Here is a 21359-nt window from a genome sequence, read left to right as displayed (position 1 = left end):
GCTGGATAACAGTAGTCAGAGAGTTGTTGTTAACGGTGCTAAATCCTGCTGGAAAGGGATAACAAGTGGAGTTCCGCATGGGTCTGTTTTGGGACCCGTACTGTTCAATATCTTCATCAATGATGTAGATATTGGGATAGAGAGTACGCTTATTAAGTTTGCAGATGATACCAAACTGGGTGGGGTTGCAACTTCTTTGGAGGATAGGGACATAATTCAAAATGACCTTAGCAAGTTAGAGAAATGGTCAGAGGTAAACAGGATGAGGTTTAATAAAGAGAAATGCAAAGTGCTCCACTTAGGAAGGAACAATCAGTTCCATACATACAAGATGGGAAGCGACTGTCTAGGAAGGAGCATGGCGAAAAAGGGATCTAGGGGTCACAGTGGACCACAAGTTGAATATGAGTCAACAGTGTGATGCTGTTGCAAAAAAAGCAAATACGATTCTAGGTTGTATCAACAGGTGTGTTGTAAGCAAAACTCGTGAAGTCATTCTGCCGCTCTACTCTGCACTAGTTAGGCCTCAGCTGGAGTACTGTGTCCAGTTCTGGGCGCCACATTTCAAGAAAGATGTGGAGAAATTGGAAAGGGTACAGAGAAGAGTGACAAGAATGATTAAAGGTCTAGAGAACATGACCTATGAAGCCAGGCTTCATGAACTGGGCTTGTTTAGTTTGGAAAAAAGAAGATTAAGGGGGGACATGATAGCGGTTTTCAAATATCTAAAAGGGTGTCACAAGGAGGAAGGAGAAAATTTGTTCCTCTTGGTTTTGAGGACAGGACAAGGAGTAATGGGCTTAAAGTGCAGCAGGGAAGGTTTAGATTGGACATTAGGAAAAAATTCCTAACTGTCAGGGTGGTCAAATATTGGAATAAATTGCCAAGGGAGGTGGTGGAATCTCCCTCTCTGGAGATATTTAAGAACAGGTTAGATAGACATCTGTCAGGGATGGTGTAGACGGAGCTTGGTCCTGCCTTGAGGGCGGGGGGCTGGACTCGATGACCTCTCGAGGTCCCTTCCAGTTCTATGATTCTATGATTTGGGATAAATTACTTAAAATCAGCATTTTTAGAGATGGCCAATAACTGTGTGTTCTTCATTTACCAGGAAATCAACTTGAGCTAGCTAAGGAATGATTTTCTGAAATGCTGATGATTCAGAATTGTAGCGAAAGCCCACAGTTGTTATTGGCTGTAAGGTGCAGATACAAAAGCAGCACTAAGCATCCTGACAGCCAGTGGAATTCAGATCCCCGAACTGAACCCCCAGGCTCCTCAAACAATGCATGTGGAGAGTTGGACACTGAAAAAAGGGATTCCCAGAAGTCAGAATGCAAAAAAAGAAGCTTCCTAAGCTAGCCAATAGGAAACGTCAAGGAGAAGGATGGGGCCTAACCCCTGCACCTGAAGGAGAGCTGGATGCCTATCTCTGGGCTAGGGTCAAGGAAGCACCCCCCTCTGCTCAGAATTCACAACTGTGAACTTAGGCACCGAAACTGGAAGAGCCCTTTCTCAAGAAAAAATGAGGAGCTGCCCTCCTTTATACCAAAAAGTGGAGTTGTTAGAGCACTCACCCAGATTGCAGGAGACCCAGGTTAGATCCCCATTTTGCTGAATTCAGAGCAAGGACTTGTGCACAAGTTTCCTAATTGTATGCTGTAACTACTGGGCTACATGATATTCTGGGGTGGAAATGTCTTTTTTAATTTTATCTGTTGAAAATGTTCCACTTTATGTGAAATGCTGAAATATTCATTAGATCAGAGACTGGAATTCAGGTCTGCAAGGGAGTGTGCTAATCAATAAGCTATCTAGTCACTCGCTCTCTCTTGCCTCCCGCATGTTTAAGTATTTTACACAAAATGGAACAACTTCAACAGAAATGAATGAGAAAACCTTATTCCGGAACACCCTATAGCTTAGTGCACCCAGCCAGGAAAGTGGACCTGCATTCAGGACCCTGCTCTGAATCAAGCAGAGCAGGGGTTAGAAACCAGGTCTCCGGAAACCTAAGTGTGTGCCAGTCACTAAAGTATTACGGGTAGAACCCTGTACAGATACAAAATTTGTATCTGCAACTGCATCTGCCAAAATGAGCCACAGAACTCCGCACCCATATCTGTGGATGTGGATACCCACAGAGATTTGCGGGGCTTTAATTATGGGACAACTCCTCAACTAGCTTTTGTGAGAGGCCTGATTGATACACATGTTCTTATGCAGTCTATCTACCAGGTCCAGCAAGACAGGCAGGGGTCTGCCTAGCTTGTGAATATTTCTGGGATTTAGGCAGGAGTTTTAAGCACCACGCTGCTCGGCAGTACTGAGCCTCAGGAGGCTGTGTGCAGGCCTAAAGGCAGAAATATAGTTTGCCTTGGGGACTTTACCAGGGGAAAATTAAGATGCCTAAAGACTTTAGACACCAACAGATTAACTGGCAGCTGAACTGTGGTTCTATGAATGTCAGTGGAACCTAAATGTGGCAGTTAGGTGTCTAGCTGCCAGCTCTTGTAAATCTAGCCCAAGTGTCCCACGCTGGGTGTCCAATAAGTGAGACACTCAAAATGTGTTCACCGTATTGTAAATGTTGGCCAAAATCGCTTTGTGCCTCAGCTCCCCATCTGTAAATGAGGGCAATCATTCTTTCCTACTTCACAGGGTATTGCAAACACTAATTCCTTAATGTCTGGGAGATTCAGATACTATGGTGAGTAGCAAAACAGCAAAGCTGTGAGGAAATTAGTAATTCCGTATTCAGTGCAGGGTTTGGATGGTCTGCAGTAAATAAATCTTGATGTCATGTAACAAATAATGAGGTTAAAAAGCAGTGCTGAACAGCTGCCTCGTTCAATCAGCACCATCCGACCCATGCAATCAAGACAACCCGTGCCTGCTGAGAGCAGAACAGGGCAGCCAGTTTCAGCAGAGCTAATGAGCATGCTCAGTTCACATGTCTATGTTCGGTACAAGCCAAGCAGCATATCTGGGGGAAGGGGCATGTGATCTCACGTGCCCTCCCATGCATCACCTCTGCTATAAAATGAGGGATCAGTTCTGCTCCCTTATTCCCATTGACATTTCTGTATGATTATTATTAACACTTTATTATAAGATCCAGTTTTCAGCTGCTTTTTACTTTGACAAACTTTGAGCATTCAGGCTGAAGTACGGTTGCCAGGTATTCGGTTTTAGACCGGAATGCCCAGTTGAAAAGGGACCACTGACTGGGCAATTAAAAGACTGGTCGACTGTGCAGAGGGGCTAAGGCAGGCTGTCTATCCGCCATGACTCCGTGCAGCTCCCAGAAGCAGCAGCATGTATTGCCTCCAGCTCCCACGCATAAGGGCAACCAGGGGGCTCTACATGCAGCCCCTGCCCCAAGTGTCAGCATTGCAGCTCCCACTGGCTGAGAACTGCAGCCAGACAGGGCACTGTGCAGAGCCATCTGTCTGAGCCTCTATGTAGGAGCTGGAGAGGGAATATGCTTCTGGGAGCTGCTTGAGATAAGCACCACCCAGAACCTGCAGCCCTCAGCCTCCTCTCCAACAACAACCTCCTATTCCAGCCCTGATCTCTCTCCTGCCCTCTGAACCCCTTGATGCCAACCCAGAGCACTTTCCTACACCCAATTTCTGCATCTCCAGCTCTACCCCATGGCCTGCACCCACAGCCAGAGCCCTCACCTCCTCTCGCATTCCAACCCACTGCATGCCAGAGTCCCTTCCCGCACTCTGAATTCCTCATTTCAGGTCCCATCCCAGAGGCTTCACCCCTTCCCACACCACAGCCCCCTGGAGCCAGCCTGGTGAAAATGAGTAAGTGAAAGTGGGGAAAGTTTAGTTTTAAGTGAAAGCCCTCTTGTGTTGTCCTGTTTGTGCTGATCAGACATCAACGTCTCCTTTGATTTATTTCCTGACTCCACCTTGCTTAGAGTAAAATTACTGAAAGCTTTGAGTTGAAAGAATTCCAGATCACACACTTACAAACTTTCCCAGGCCAGAGAGCCATGCCCAGAGAGAGCTGAAAGCTGACAGCTGCAGAGGCAGATGCCTGCTGTCTCTCTGAGCTGCAGAGCTGAAAACTAGATAATGATTAAGGGGTGAGCCAACTGATGTCTCCAGGCAGCTGGAAACAGGACAGAGAAGCTTCCTAGCTATAGGGACTAGTGAGGTGAGGTGAGGTAAGAAATGCCAGGACCATACCAGAGAGGTAGGGCATGGCGGGAGACACTGGAGCTGTAGTTGGTATTGACCAGATGGTGGAATATGAAAAACTGAGTGTGCTAGGAACATCTGGATTATGGTTATGGAACCTGCAGTATTAAATTAACTCTGTAAATGGCGATTTATATTCTGAAAGCCTGCATGGAGTTACTGGAGATGCTAGAATAAAGGGGAAACACAGGCAGACGCACCAGTCACATTACAGCCTATCACAAGAGGGTGCCAGAGGTAGGACTCATCTTCTTACGTACGGTGGAGTATGTGATCCCCAGTAAAGAAGGGAACTGCAAGTGCTGGAAAAGGAAACTGAGGAACTTGAACACTCCAGGGCCACTTTGAAGGTGGTTGTCATTTGACATTGAACTTCTACATCTTCACCATACAGTGGATGGCATCTTACTAGTGCTCCTGGTAACTTTGTTAGCTCAAATGGCAGTAGCCTGTGCTGCAGATGTAAAGGTTTTACTCTGCTGATGAATCATGTGGGAGTCAACATGGGGGTCCACATGATCAAAATCCTGTTTTTTCAACTTACTTTTCTATAATCCTAGGAAATCACATATAGAAACCTATAAATGGTAAAGGAACACTCAGGTTGCCAAGTCAAGCAGTCAGAAGACAGAAAATGCCAGTTATGAATGCATTATGATACAGGCTCTGTGGATATGGGAAAGTCAGTGGATGTGATAAACCTTGACTTTAGCAAAGCTTTTGATACGGTCTCCCACAATATTCTTGCAAGAAGGTTAAGAAAGTATGGATTGGATAAATGGACTGTAAGGTGGATAGAAAGCTGGCTAGATTGTCAGGCCCAACGGCTAGTGATCAACGGCTTGATGTCTGGTTGGCGGTTGGCTTCAAGTGGAGTGCCTCAAGGATTGGTTCTAGGACCGGTGTTGTTCAACATCTTTATTAATGATCTGGATGAGGGATGGATTGCACCTTCAGCAAGTTTGCTGATTACACTAAGCTAGGGGGAGAGGTAGATACATTGGAGGGCAGGGATAGGGTCCAGAGTAACCTAGACAAATTAGAGGATTGGGCCAAAAGAAATCTGATGAGGTTCAACAAGGACAAGTGCAGGACTCTGCACTTGGAACGGAAGATTCCCAAGCACTGTTCCAGGCTGGGGACCGATTGGCTAAATAGCAGTTCAGCAGAAAAGGACCTGGGGATTACAGTGGATAAGAAGCTGGATCTGAGTCAACAGTGTGCCCTGGGCTAATGGCATATTAGGTTGCATTAGGAGGAGCATTGCCAGCACATCTAGATAAATTATTCCCCTTTATTTGGCACTGGTGAGGCCATATCTGGAATATTGTGTCCAGTTCTGGGCCCCCCACTACAGAAAGAATGTGAACGCATTGGAGAGGGTCCAGCAGAGGGCAACCAAAAAGATTAGGGGGCAGAAGCACATGAGGAGAGGCTGAGGGATTTGGGCTTATTTAGTCTGCAGAAGAGAAAAGTGAAAGGGAATTTGATAGAAGCCTTCAACTTCCTGAAGGGTGGTTCCAAAGAGGATGGAGCGAGGCTGTTCTCAGTAGTGTCAGATGGCAGAACAAGGAGCAATGGTCTCAAGTTATAGTGGGGAAGGTCTAGGTTGGACATTAAGAAAAATTATTTCACTAGGAGGGTGGTGAAATAGTAGAATGGCTTTCCTAGGGAGAGGGTGGACTCTCCATCTCTAGAGGATTTTAAGTCTTGGCTTGACAAAGCTCTGGCTGGAATGATTGAGTTGGGGTTGGTCCTGCTTTGGGCAGAGGGCTGGACTCGATGACCTCCTGAGATCTCTTCCAGCCCTATGATTCTATGGCATCATTACAAGATATTTGTTTGTAATTGGATTTAATTCTCTGGCCAGTGTTATGTTAGAGTAGAAATCTAATGGTTCCCTAAGCTCTGGCCTTAAAATATGAATCTATGAGTATCCCTGGTGAACCAGGAAAGCTGGGCAGCAGGAGGCTTGAGTTAGGCTCTGATGAGATTAGGTTTGGAGGCACCACAGGGGTGAGCAGACAATGCAGTTGATGGGTGAATATGGGCTGCAAGGAAACACAGTAGGAGGTATGACAGAGGAATTAAAGGGCTAGGGTTCAGGGACACAGGAGAGGGGAGAGGCAGAGATTTTACATTACACAGTTTGGTTGGGGGCAGGGTGCATGCATGGGGACATGAGATGGCTTAAAGCCGTGAAACAGTCAGGAACTCGCCTCTTCTTGAAAAGTACATGGTTTCAGTTCTACCCACCCTGCAAAGCTTTTGATAAAAATTGTTCTATCATCAGAATATCTATACAATTTGGCAAAATATAAACGGCTGTATCATACCTTTACATCATCAATACTTAAAAGTATTCTTTCTTTTTCCACATTGTTGTGTACTTGCAGTTCTGGGTTCTGGGTAGTGAATTTAAAATCACTGACAGGACTGCTTCTGGGAGACTTGAGAGTCTGGGAGCAAAAACAGAGAACAATTTACTGCAGTTCCACTTACAGATACATTCCCTGCTCACAAACAATCAGGGTGGATAAAAATTACTGATTAAAAAAGAAATCAAATTTTTTTTTTAATTTAAATCGGATTTTTGAGATAAAATGCTTTTTGGGGAAAAAACCTTCGTAAAGATAGTGTTCAATTATGATGTATCTTAATTAAAACTATCTCATCATGGAACAGGGATTATAGATTCTAACTCTAGTTCATGCAATATTTAAGAAAATTTTGCAAATGAGTTGCAATAGCTCATGAATTAAGGACCCAATCTTATGGGTTTTCAGAGGCTTCTGTAGAGATTACTTAGGTTAATCTTTCTAACAACCCAATGGGATTCAGTGCTCAGTCTAGAAGATACCACCAGCGATGCTAGTTTTGCAATTCTTAAACTGTGGATTTGTGTCTCCAGAGAGAACATGCTTGTTAATAGCAAAAAATGTTTTTAAATAAATAAATAATATAGAGGTGAGAAATAACAGTACTCAACTCTATCTGCAAATTTGTGTACATAGAGTCAGTCTCTTACCTTTCTCTAAAAATGTTTCAAAAGGTTCATTGAAGAGAAGCCAATATTTTAAGTTTCTTATAGTCAATTTAATTTTTGTTTAAAAAATGTTTAATTTGAACAATTTTAATAAAAACAAACTTGATTTTAAAAAAGCGAATGTTTAACTAAATTCAAAAATTTATATGCTTGTTTTGTTAAAATACGATATCTTTCCTGTTGAAGAAAAAAATCCAGAATACATAATGTTATTTTTAGTTCAATAAAGCAGTTTAAATGTCTGTCTGGTGACATTCTCCTCCTAATACAAAATGGCAAGAAAATCCTCCAAATAATAATGATTAACCTGTTTAATTGGAGATAGTTCACCTCCCAATGATTTCATAAATATCTATTTCGATTATCATTGGTAAATGAAATAACCAAACAATTATTCATTTTCTGATATAGCTGTAAAACTAATCTGAAAAGTTTTCAAAATAAATCACTGTTTAAAAATGTATTGTGTGTACCTTCTAAAAATGAAACCTACATCTATCTCTGAATGGTGAAGAATACGTATTACAGTTATGGCAACCAACAAGAGTGCACTTTTATATAGAAAACCATGATTAAATCGAGTCTTCCTGAATTAAATCAAATCTACCCTGCAGACAATCAGCCAAGTGTGGAAAGAAAAAGCACACCAATCCTTCCAATATACAGTGAAGGGTTTTACTTTAAAAAAATCCAGAAAATAATGATCTTAGAAAGATTTTTAAACAATGAATCATAAAAAGCACTCGCACTGTATTCAGCCTGTGCTGCACAAGAATGAAGAGCTTTTTATCTTTCTGCGTAAAGACTATGACTCCATGAGGTCTGCCAGCATTAAATAAATTAAATAAAATTATAAATGAATGGAGATTGCCTATCTCCTAGAACTGGAAGGGACCTTGAAAGGTCATCGAGTCCAGTCCCCTGCCTTCACAGCAGGACCAAGTACCATCCCTGATTAAGCCCCAGAAGGAGTGCCTGAAAGTGCTCCAGGCATCCACTGTACTCTCTGATAAATCCAGCATGAAGTCAACCCAAAGTGCTCCACAGTGTAGTCAAGGCCCACTGGGGAACAAGGACCTTTATTGCTTTCTGTGACTTTGGCTGTCGTGGCAGAACAGACCTGTACTGCCTCTTACACACCTGTGAAACACCCTGCACACTTGATACTGACACTTGTCAGCAGAATGCCTGAAGACTTTGTATTGGGTGCTTCTGTGCATCAATCAAGGGATGGTTGACATTCTTGCTCCTACTTGCAGCAAGGCATTGACTCCTCTAAAGAGCCACATATGCACCAAGGTGGGGACCAGTAGTCACATTATACATGTGTTTTTAAAAATGAATAGATAAAATGTATTATAGATGTCCATACAGTACTCTACATCCCTATCCCATACGCTAAAAATTACAACACAAAGGACTGCCAATAAAATACATCCATCTCAACTCACACCATCCTCAACAGCCTTAAGAAAGGAAATAAGATGGTCTTTTCAGCACGCTGGGAAGGCAAATAAATCCAGACCCTGGCAGAGCAAGCGGGGAAGCAAGTTCCAAAACTGAGCAGTCGGGACCCTGCCGGGAGAATATCCTGCCAGCAGCTCCCTCTCGTTTAAATACCTCTGTTGATCTCAACAATGATGGCACATTTTAGGCAGAGACATATCCTTCAGGTAGCCAAGTCTGAAGGTATTAGGGCTTTACAGGTTCAAGCCACCATTCTGGAGTCCATGCAAAAACTTAGAGGAAGCCAGTCCAGGAAGACAGAGTATTGGTTTAATATGCTTTCAACCCACAACTCCACAGAATAGCTTACTAGATAAGAGCACTGGATCCGGGTACTATTCCTAACTATGTCTAATCAGCTTATTGGGTGACCTCAGAAAAGTCACTCCAGGGCTCTGCATGCCTCAGTTTCCTCATCTGTAAAATGGACCTAGTGATATTTACTTCCTTTGTAAAGTACTTTGAGATCTGCTGATGAAAAATACTTTATAAGAGCTAGATATCATTATTTCTTGTAAGAAGAAGACTGAAGAATTCTGCATGGTTTCAAGGTATAACCAATGTAGAACACATTACAGCAGGGGCTCTCAATCTTCATTGTGCCACGGTCTCCTTATGGCAACAAAAATTACAACATAACCTCGGGGGGTGGGGTGGGGAGGGGAACCAGAGTCTGAGCCCTCCCGAGACCTCCCTCTCCTTCAACTCGACAAGCATCAGTAGCTATGTCAGTGGGAGAGCATCTCCTCCTGACCTAGCACAGTTCCCACAAGCGCTTATGCTGGCAAAATTTATGTCGCTCAGCGAGAAGTATCTTTTTCACACCTCTGAGCGACAAAAGTTTTGCCCACATAATTACTAGTATAGACATGGCTGAATCGTTGAAGTGACGAAGGCATAGACAGTTAAGGCAAAGTCTACCTCAGAGAGAAAAGGTCTCACATGTCTCGCCATATGCAGATGGGGAAAAAACACTCTTGTTGTAGCTACAACCTGCCATGGACATCTAACAACCATCAAAATATTACTCAAGTGGTACTCAAGCCTGCCTTACGTGATGGCCCTCCCTTTGTTTGACACTGATTAAAGCTCTTAAGAGACCAGACCATCTGCACACTTCACAGATCAAATGTGCAGGGTTGCTTTATTGATGCACATCTTTATACACGGAACAAGAAAGACAGGTCTGGATATGTTAAAACATGGTAGGGGCATGTCTGACTTTTTCTCATTTACAAACTGCACCACCATGTGGACATTTTCTGATCAATTATTTGTATACAATTTTAAAATCTCATCAAATGATAAACCCTTATGACATTTCTTTAAATAAAATATACAGTGATATCCATAGTTTAGAGCAGGGAAGAAGGGGCTTGCAGCTGTCTCTGATTAAGAAAGAGTCTGAAAAATAAATTACTGTTTGGGGAAAATCCATAGGAGTCAAAGAACTTGCTTGCACTGTGTTTTGGTACGTAGAGAGCTAGCCAATGTTCTCTAGGTTAATTGTGGGGTTTTGTGTTTATAATATCTCCCACAGTTTTTCTGGAAACAGAACCCTTTGAAGGCAGATCACTAAGAAAAACATCTACAAAAGTTTTATCCTGTGTAGTGTTTATAACCACAGAGAATCAAACAGAACATCTGTGATTAACCTCAGGCATGTTATCAAAAACCCCATAGACTATTTTGTTGACTGTAGAGGACAGCGCTGTAGCAATATAAGTTTCTCTTCTCAGGTTTCCAGTTTTAATCACAGTGCATTCCTGGTCTGGGTCGGTTGGAAGGGTACAGCGTGGGCAAATACACCATGATCAATCAAGAGTTCTTGATCTTTTATGTATTTCCCAGTTGCCTGACGGGCTGCATGTACTTCCGCACACAGTTCTCATTCTCAAAATTGGGCTGTAGAGATTTAGACAGCACCCGCTTGCCATCCACAGACAAGGCCCCAAAATTAATGTCATAATGTTTAAGTTTGAAAGGGTTTTTAGTGTGATTGTCACTAAAGATGATGTGTAGAGGCCTCAGCAAATCCAACTTTTTGCTGTGGGCTGTTAATTTGACCCTGTGTACAAACCTTTTATCCATGCCATCCAAACTTTTGCTTTCATGGGCCTCTGATGTGTATTTCTGAAACCCTCCTGCAGAAACTTGCATACCAAGGGTATCAAGGCTGTAGTTCGGAATCAATTCTAAATGGCTCGGTAAGGGTAACAGTTGTTGTTCTGACTGATCAGATGGTCAGCTAAGAGTGGTGATGGAGTAATTTGTTAGGGCTACCATGGCATCTTCATCAAATGTCTGGCCTGTCTTCTTTCATAACCTTTGTAGCACCTGTACATCAGTGTGTTACTGAGGTCTACATAATGATGCCTGAGTCCTGAAATAAAAAATTCTAGAGGCATTCACTGTTAAAGCAGGCAAAGGTGGTAACACTATATAAAAGCTAGTTTCAAAGTGGCTTAAGTAGAAGCTATTTGGAATGGATCAAATTCTATTTGGCACATGCGTCAGAACCACAACGATTAACTTATTTTTTATTTTAAAATACAGCCCTTTTACCATGGGTGATCCTCCACTTCCTCTTCAGAGGCACTTTCTGACTGCTTTTTTTCCCCCCAAAATGGCTTAGTGGCCTGCACATGGCTTTTTCTCATCACCACTGGATAGGACCTTCCTCTTGCATGTGCATGTCTACTTTGTTCATAATGGTATTAAATATATGGTTCAATACATCTTTGATTATATTTTGAATGGCTGTTTTCATGTGAGGCTTAATTTCTAAGCCCCGTCTCAAAATCAACAGTGCTTTTCTAAAAGATTGCATAATATGTAACTGAACTGGCCTCATACATGCTGGGAAATCCCTGATATTGGGCACAACTAGTTTAGGCCTTGGATCCTATACAAAGACAGGATCCCCTAATTTTTTACAGTTAACATTTTTCGATTGGCTCGAGGCACAAATGCAGTTTAACAATCACCTTCCCAAAATCAAATGAAACGTGTTTACTCTAGTCCATCTTCACTTCAGTAGGGATGGTAGTGAAGCACTGCTTACTCACAGTGATATAATGTAGTTTGTACAAAGTGTTAATGCCCCCAGTAATGTCTGTGCAGTCTGTTAGAATAATGTGACCAATTTTACCAAAAAGTTGATAAACTGGACAAGTTTTTCAGAAGAGCCATGAGAATGATTTGAAAGGATTAGAAAACATGCCTTATAACCATAGACTGAAGAAGCTCAGTCTATTTAGTTTAATAATAGGAAAATTAAGGGGTGACTTAGTACCTAAATGGAGAACAAATGGGGAATCAGAACCTAAATGGGGAACTAATATTTAATAATGATCTCTTCAATCTAGCAAAGAAAGATCCAACATGACCTAATGACTGAAAGTTGAAGGTAGATAAATTCAGACTGGAAATGAGGTATACATCTGGACGAGCGAAGCAGTGACTCTGAAAAAGATTGGGAGGTGGTGGATAATCAATTGAACTTTGGATTCCACTGTGATGCTGTGACCAAAAGAGTTAATGCAATCATGGGATATGTAAACAGAGGAATCTAGAGTTGGAGCAGAGAGGTACATCCATTTTTACTGCTAAAAGTAATTAACAATTAGAAAAATTCATTCAGGATATGGTAGATTCCCAGACACTGACAATTTTTAAATCAAATCAGGCTCTATTCTTTTAGATGTGCTCTAGAAATTATTTTGGGGAAGCTCTCTGGTCTGCATTTATAAAGGAGGTCAGAATGGATGAATACAATGGCTCCTTCTAGCCTTAAAATCTATTAATCTTTCCTTGCTAGCTGATTTTGAGATGTATGCAGTTAGAGAGCCTCTTGGATAATTTGTTCATCCACAGGTTGCCCCTGAACAATGTCAGCAAAAGCTATGAATAGCTTGGGTAACTTTCTGAAAGACTCTAGACAGAATAATCATGTGCTACCTACATCCAGCACTAGGACTGCGGACATTGCCAAGAATTCCCTTTTAGTGCCAGAGATAGTAAGAAGGAACTGGGTGTGGTTGGGAACACTCCACTTTATATGCTCCTGGGTGGAGGGGCATGAGGGCACCTAATACTGTTACCCAACAACAATCCAATCTCAAGTGCATGGGAAGGATACGCACCAAGAGTAGAATCTTTGTGGACAATCACTCTGAGGGCTGAAACCTTAATTCTGTCCTGTTGTGACACCATGCAAAAGGCATACAATGATGATTAAATAATGTTAGTGTTGTAGACTGAAATTAGATTAAACTGAAGTTTTTTAAAGCACACATTAGATGTTTTCATTTTTGACCTTTCTAGTGTAACTTTTTCTCATCACCACTGGATAGGACCTTCCTCTTGCATGTGCATCCCCAGATGCTCTAGTTACCCATATTCAGTATAATGGGTTTGCTTGAGTTAGTGAGAATTGGTATTCAGCTGCCAAAACTACAGTGATTGAGCCCACTTTCATTTAGACTCACGCTTAATCATGAGCATTGCCACAGCGGGAGCCAATCTGTACCTGGGAATAATTAAAATGATCGTCATTTGTCTCCATATTCAAGCTTTCATAAGGTTCAAAATCATCAGAGTACTCAGGAGGAGGTGAAATGCAGAGTCTAGAGCCACTTTCTGTTTTAATCTTCACAGGTTTCTATAAAAAGAAACAAACAAATCACATCTTTCTTCTGTCCTTCACATACTAAGTATGTAGTCATCAAATGTTTCATACAATGCAATATCTATGCATCTTAAATATAAACTTTCCAATGTAAGTGTAAAAACATCCTTTCATAAGTTCAAAGGGATATTGATATCTTAAAAATACTCTCTCATCTGAAATTTTTTCTACTATTGTTACAAGTACAGGTTGCACCTCCCTAAACCTGGAATCTCTCGTCCAGCAACATCCATGGTCCAGGTGGACTATGGATGTTCCTGAATGAAAGAGCCCCGGGACAGGAGGGCCAGCAGCTGAGAGCCCTGTGCACGACAAGGCTGGTGGTAGCGGGGCCAGGGTCTCAGCAGCCCAGTGGTGGTAGCGGGAATGGGGCAGCCTTGCAATCCATCTGGGGCCAGGGTAGCCTATGTGTGTCAGCCCGGCGGTGGGGGCAAAGCCGTGGCAGCCTGGCTGGGGCAGGATGGCAGCCTGATTGGGGCTATGTGCTGGCCAGCAGCAGGGCTAGTGCTGTGGAAGCGGGGCCAGGGCTGCATGCTGCTGTACTGATAGTGGGGCTGGGGCAGCCATGTCGCCCAGCTGGCAGCAGGACCAAAGGAGCCAGAGGCGGGGAGGGGTGGCAGGATGAGGGGGCCAGTGGCAGGGGACCTTCCCTGGTCTGGCAAATTCTCTCATCCAGGACTGCTCAGGTCCCAAGGGTGCTGGAGCAGGGAGGTCCAACCTGTATTTGCAATGGTTGCATTTACACTACAGAGCTGACTCAATCAGGTTACACCAATGAAAGAAGCAATGGTGCAATATCTCCACATTCATCATCCTACTTATGAGCCACTGGTTAAAAGCACTAACCTGATCCTTGGATGTGTAAAAAAGGGACTATCAAGTAAGAACAGGGTAGTAACATTACCTCGGTACTTGTCAATAGGGAGCCTATTATTGGATAATGTGTCCAGCTTTGGTGTGAACACTTCAAAGAGGATGATGAAAAAATTAGAGAAAGTGCAGAAAAGTGCCCCAAGGTATGAATTGAGGGTGGGAAATCATGCTTTATAGTGACAGATTTAAAATGTGCAATCTACTTAATTTACCCAGGAGATTAAGTGTTGATTTGATCACCTATATATATATTTTAGGGTGTGTCCGTCCGTCTGTGTGCCTGTGAGTCCATTTGTTCAACTGTAAGAGCTAGGACTCCACAATTTGGTATACAGCTTCCTTTTACCCTAATTTAAACCAAGGTCAGGGTCTGGTTGTGCCTGGAGAACAGGAAGTGCCTAGAATGGGACTATTTTCCATAACAAGGAAAGGGAGGGGACAGAGAGCAGAGGGATGCAAAAGGGAGGAGCACAGAAAGGAGGGACATGATACTGAGAGTGGCTACTTGAGGGGGCTGCAGCACAAAGAGAGTGGCCAGGAGGGCTGGGTCATCTTGCCTGCCACTAAACCAGGTAAGGAGTAACCCTGCGCTAAACTTGGAGCCTGTCCCATGGACAGCCTGCAGGCCATGCAGGGAAGGGAGCCACTGGAGGTGGCCGCTGGAGCTTGCTTCCCTTCCTCCCCCCCCGACAGCCTGCAGGACATGGGGGAGGTTAAAGTGATCGCCTGTGAGATTTTTTTAAAACACTTTTATTTCCTTTTGAGTAAACAAGTGCAGGACTGACAACCACTATCATCCCATGGGGAAGCAATATCCACTACAGGCAGTCCATTGACTTACGCCACAATTGGTTCCTGAAAACTGCGTTATAAGTCGAAAAGTTGTAACTTGGAACCACAATTCACTCCATTGCGGACCCGAGCATTGGAAGGTCAAAACCAATGCCTTACGTCCAATCAGGGTGTCAATTCAGAAATGTTTTAAGGGCCTTTCATTGTAAGTCAAACATCATAAAGTCAAGGACTGTCTGTACCACTACATGCTCTCTTTCTCTTTAATTCAGTAATGTAAACATTTCTTCCTGGCTACTGCCCAGGCTAAAGGGACTGCACAGTGTCTCCCTGTGTATCTATGTAACGCTGCAGGGCTAGTGGCTGCAGGTAGGATCAGGAAAGGGCCTCCCAACAAACTCATTGCTGCCTCAGAACAGTTCACCAAAGATTCATATTTCCCTGCCACTCCATACCTGATGCCATCCTTTACGCTGGATTTTGCTTGGTGCAGTCTGCGTGCTGCGTCCTTGCGGTTCTATTTCTTTTAGTTGGGCTGCTGTACCAAAATCTGAAATGGGAATAAAAAACAATCCAATCAATAACACACATACTCCTTGCAGTTCTTTCAGAATGTTTATAGGGCTCTCAAGTTCTGAGACACGTTTTTGATTCCAGCGTCACATAAAAAGTTACATACGTGGGATTCACAGGTTTGTGAGGAACCTCACTACCGCCTGCCCTTAGCATGAATTAACCTTATCTGCGCCTACATGAGATCAGTGTTGTGATGCTACTGGCAAGATCAGCCACTATCTCCACAAGTCTCCACTCTCTCTTTCTAGATTAGTGACAGGCACATAACTAAATTAAATGAATGGAGATGCCCATCTCCTAGAACTGGACGGGACCTTGAAAGGTCATTGAGTCCAGTCCCCTGCCTTCACAGCAGAACCAAGTACCATCCCTGACAGATTTTGCCCCAGATCCCTAAATGGCCCCCCTCAAGTATTAAACTCACAATGCTGGATTTAGCAGGCCAATGCTCAAACCACTGAGCTATCCCTCCCCCCACAGCCCAGGAGTCCTTCAAGTATCCCCTACAGTGTTCAGACCCTGCCTAAATGGACATTCACAGAATTACCAAGCCCCCTGGTCCCGAAGGAACAGTACATCACTGCTTACTAGCTCCACTTGGAACACAGATTTGCTTAGCACATCCCACTATTTTTGTTTGTAGTGAAAGTTAAGTGTAGGTTTATTGAACAAAAGCTAGAGATTCATAAAATCGCATGCACATTTTGGAAGCAAAGGGTTACAGATAAAATTGGGTCTTTAAAAGTCCTTCCGCCTGACATCAATCATAAATAAGAGAGTGAAGTGGCTGATGTGGGACTTGATTAATAACAAATGAAAGGATGATTATATAATTAATGACAATCAACATGGGTTTATGGAAAACAGATCCTGCCAAACTACCTTGATTTTTTTAACAGGGGTTCAGTCAACTTGATGTTAATTTGAATGTTCGTACTGCCTAGTTCTGTGATTACTATTGAACTTGCTTAAATACAAGTAATTTTACCAAGGTGACCCATATATAGCATAGGGATATATGGTTACCCTGTTACTAATGGACTGCAAAATATTTAATCCTCCTCAAGTGATGTGAGTGCCTCATCTTGCTTCTTATCAAATACAGAACAGAAATATGTATTGAACACTTCTGCCTTTCTCTCTTTCTCTCTCTCTCACACCCATACACCATACCTTGAGCTGAATCATATAATTAGGGTACAAGAACAATGGCCGACTAAAGGATATGGCCTACCTCTAGAAGAGAGACTGTAGGAGGTTTGAGGCCTATGTATTGAGACTGGCATACCTGCCTTACAGTAAGACACTTAAGAAGCTCAATCAATGTATGGCTTATTAAACAGAAAGATGTAACTTGGTACATAAAAAGATTTCTGATAATAGAGGGCTTGTGTTCTAGCAGACAAAGGCACAATGATACCCAATAGATGGAAACTGAATCTAGAGGGTAAAAAAGAGAGAAACACAACATTTGATTACAACTATGGTGATTTCAAAACCTGGCAAACTAGAGCCCCAACTGTGTTATATAACTTCAGACTAGATACAAATATGTTTATGATCCAATTTACATTAAATACTGGATCTGGCTGGGCTCCACTGAGTTATAATCAGGCTTCCTGCTAGGACTGTGTCTGTAGTGTAGTATAGGCGTTAGCACTTTGATGAAGTGGGGTCACGGAGTAGCCTCGTTTTCACCACATTCAGCTGGAAGTCTCACCATCCTTATTCCATCACTGCTCACCTTCCTTACAACCCAGTAACCATGCTGATAGCTTACACAGCTAAGATTTAAAATGCAGTAAGATACTGAGTAACTATCACTTTTAACTCACCATTAATCCTTGCAGTATGTGATCCACATCTAAATAATTCTTGAAATCTGAGTTTTCTGCGATAGTTTCTTGAGTCTGAATTAGCTCCATTTATATAAAGAGAAAATCCTTGTTCTAAATGCTCTAGTTTGATTTGCATGGGGTCCTTTCTTTTCAAATGTCTCAATATCCTAAAATAGAAAGGGCAGTCATTAATATAATTTTCAGAGAATTATAAATGAATTAGCAAATGATATATACTGCTGGGTTGTGGAGTAGAAGAATATATTCATAATCTGAATCATAAAAGTTTTCCAGGCATAACCATCAGGAGCTATTCTATTTACAGTGTTTTTATAATTACAGACATTGTGACACCTATATTAAGACTGACCAAGCATTTCCATTTTAACAGATCATGTGTCATTCCTTACACATTTTTGCAAAGTTTTATATTTAAACTGAAATTTAGAATATTTGCAGTCAACTCAGAAAGCAATTTATTTCTGAAACTCTCACTCAGAAATCTTTTTTTTAAATGGTTGAGCTGTTTTCAAGAAGGGACCAAAACAGTCTAAATTTTCTGCTGCTAATTTTTGTGACTAACAAATCATAGAATCATAGGACTGGAAGGGACCTCGAGAGGTCATCGAGTCCAGCCCCCCGCCCTCAAGGCAGGATCAAGCTCCGTCTACACCATCCCTGACAGATGTCTATCTAACCTGTTCTTAAATATCTCCAGAGAGGGAGATTCCACCACCTCCCTTGGCAATTTATTCCAATATTTGACCACCCTGACAGTTAGGAATTTTTTCCTAATGTCCAATCTAAACCTCCCCTGCTGCACTTTAAGCCCATTACTCCTTGTCCTGTCCTCAGAAACCAAGAGGAACAAATTTTCTCCTTCCTCCTTGTGACACCCTTTTAGATATTTGAAAGCCGCTATCAATAAAAAAGCTTATAAATAAAAAGCTTTAGTAGTTCTGATAGCGATAATGGAAAGATAACATTTAGCAGAGAAATCATCCCAAGTTCTGTGAGGTTTTCCAGCAGCCCTGTGAATATCAGTTTGGATTAGGGATGTAAGGCGACTAGTTGAGTAGTCAACTACCGATAAGCCTAGGCTTATCGAATAGTCGAGTCACTACTCGACACTCGACTATTCACTTTCCCCTTCCTCCCTTGCAGACTCTGTATCAGGGGGTGGTGCTGGGAGGAGCTGGCTTAAAAGCTGGTTCCCTCCAGCACTGTCTCTGTGGTGCGGGAGGCAGGGGAGGCAGAGGCGCAGCAGTCCAGGACCCGGAGCGAGCTGGGCTGCTCAGTCATGGCTCGCATTGGGTCCCAAACCTACACCTGCTGCAGCTCTGAGATTTAAATGCAGTAGGAGCCAGGCTGCCTGTGCACTCAGCTCCTACTACATTTAAACTGCAGAACCATAGTGGGAGTAGCTCCTGGATACCACCTCCCCTTATTGATTAATTGTACAGTTGATACAAATTGTATTAACTACACGATTAGTCAATTACTCACTTCTTAATGTCCTTAGTTTGGATTCAGCAAAGTTGAGAGTTAAGTAAAACATACGTTGCATGTGCATTTATTTTCATGTGCAATAAAACTAATTTGACAGTGCTCCACTGGTAATGCATATTACATAGTATTGCGCCTCTGAGAGCTCAGATATGAGACAGACCTCCCCTACCCCCAAAATCATCATTTTCCAAATGAGATATTTTTAGAAACAATGTGTTCTGTTGTCTTCTGATTTTTGAACTCCTCTTGCCCACCCCAGCGTGTGTGCACACCTACAACCTTGCCATAATTTTGTTCCCTACTGAAGTTGCTTGAACTGGCAAGATCTGGGCCTATAATAGGGTTACAAACCCCACACTGAGCTGGGGCAGGAGAAGAGTAGTTCCTATCTGTAGGCAAGCAGCTCAACCACACCCAAGCACAGTTGCCAGAGCTTCCTATCATGGAGCAGGCACAAGAGAGAGACACATGGAGGGAGGAAGGGGGGGAATGTTGTTAATTCAGGGCAGCCAGGAGCAGCTAACCTGCGGCTATTAAGGGCAGAATGGAAGCCGCTGCAATGGGTCTGTTATAAATCAATTAAGGGCTCCGTGATTTGACTTCAAGTAGCCACGGGGGCCTTTTAAAAAGCCTTCCCTTCTGGGGAGGAGGGAAGTGAGTTTGGAGTGAGGTGGAGAGGAGCTATAGCTGATAAGAACGGAATCAGAAAAGCAGATACAGAGAACAGCATCATTGCCAAAGACAACTGGCTGGGTAAGGGGCTTCAACTGGGAGAGTCTGGACTCTCCTACCCAAGTAACCTGAGAGCTCAGCCAGTAGCCTCCTGGCTGGGGAAAAATTTAGAAAATACTGGACATTTCAGGTGTCTGGTATTCTCTGATTTTTTTACTGGACAGGAGCTGAAAATACCGGACTGTCCGGGTAAATACCGGATACCTGGCAACCCTAAGCAAGTGACTTGGCTTGAGCCTTAAGTTCTGCATAGTCAGATCAACGATGATCGATCTCCCTCCTACATCCAAGCCCTGCTCTGAGTTGGAGCCTTCTTCTGCATCCAAACTCCCTCCCAGAGTCCACACCCCTTCCCCAGCTCTGAACCCCCTTCTGGAGCCTGCACTTTGCAACACCTATGCCCATTCAACTTGTATTAACTCCCTGGGGATTATCAATGCTTTCCAGGATTGCGTTATTTTGGCATTCAGCCTTTAAATCAATTAGGTGCTGTGCCCCAGATTCCCTTTCTACAGAATAGATCATATTTACCCTGGCTTCCCTGCTGTGACAGGCTTTAAGTCTGTTTACATGAACTAGTTGTGGGACAGAATTACCCAGAGGCTTTTTAACATGGTATAGATCTTTATTTACATCTTCTATCATCTCAAAGGATCCTTCACAGAAGTTTGCATTTTGTACCTTTTCACAGGGCTTAACACTAACACCAAGTCTCCTACTACAAAAGAGTGCGTACAAGTATGTTTTGCTTGGCTTAAGTGTCTTTGAGGTTAGTTTGAACAATACCCATAATGTCTTTTAACTCTTTTCTGAACCTCTGTGCATATTCAGTCACTGGCTCCTCCTTCACCTCAGTGTTCCCTTCCCAGGAGTCTCTGATGAGATCTAAGGGTCCCCTCACTTTCCTTCCATATAGGAGATGAAATGGGAAGTATCCTGCTGATTCTTGGGGTACCTCTCTGTAAGCAAACAACAAAAATGGTAACAATTCATTCCAATTTTGGACCATTTTGTCTGCATACATTCCCAGCATGTATTTCAGGATACAACTGGATCTTTCCACCAAATTGTTGGTTTCTAGGCAATAAGGGACAGTTTTTAGTTGTTTCACCACAACGATACGTTTATTTCCTTTGTGGATAATATGTGGCATAGAACCCATGTCCACTGCTACCTTTAGGCATGCCTCCTGTATTACAGGCAAGGGGCATGGGGGAGCTTTCTGAGGTCCTGCAGGTCTTTTCCTTTTTTGACATAATTCACAGGACCTGCAATAATTCCTGACATCATTCCGTATTCCTGCCAAGTAGAATTTTTACTTCAGCCTGTCACAGACTCTGTGCCTTCAAGTGACCAGCAAATCGACAGTCATGTGCTAACATTAGCTCCCCATTGTGCTGCTTTTCACTGTTGTGCAGGAGTTAGCCTCTGCCCCTCCCGCACCTGGAGACAGCAGAGGAGTCAGAGGCCTTCACGGTGCCTTCAGGAGTTTCTGCGACCTTGCCACTCCCTTCCCTACAGCACAATATTCCCATTTACTGTGAATTACCACATTAAATAGCCTTCACCACATGAGAAAA

General features: G+C 42.9%; 1 protein-coding gene across 10 annotated transcripts in view; it reads right to left on the bottom strand.

Moving 5' to 3' along the window:
• KATNIP (katanin interacting protein) overlaps positions 1 to 21359 on the bottom strand; it is a 126801-nt gene that overhangs the window by 93861 nt on the left and 11581 nt on the right. For 5 of the 10 annotated variants that reach the window (XM_075899177.2, XM_075899183.2, XM_089782230.1 and 2 more), the window contains 5 exons: positions 20566 to 20738; positions 17536 to 17705; positions 15580 to 15674; positions 13301 to 13432; positions 6554 to 6676 (listed from right to left, as the gene is read on the bottom strand). In XM_075899177.2, coding sequence (XP_075755292.1) covers positions 6554 to 6676; positions 13301 to 13432; positions 15580 to 15674; positions 17536 to 17674 — 489 coding nt within the window. In that variant the 5' untranslated portion in view covers positions 17675 to 17705; positions 20566 to 20738. The remainder of the gene's footprint in view (positions 1 to 6553; positions 6677 to 13300; positions 13433 to 15579; positions 15675 to 17535; positions 17706 to 20565; positions 20739 to 21359) is intronic. The other 5 variants (XR_012896094.1, XM_075899173.2, XM_075899176.2 and 2 more) reach the window with 2 other exon arrangements.

This window comes from Pelodiscus sinensis, chromosome 15, assembly GCF_052426305.1.
Source record: "Pelodiscus sinensis isolate ZL-2025 chromosome 15, ASM5242630v1, whole genome shotgun sequence".
In the NCBI taxonomy this organism is placed as follows: Eukaryota; Metazoa; Chordata; order Testudines; family Trionychidae; genus Pelodiscus; species Pelodiscus sinensis.
Note: the sequence above shows the minus strand (reverse complement) of the source record. Positions and strands in the feature narration are given on the sequence as shown.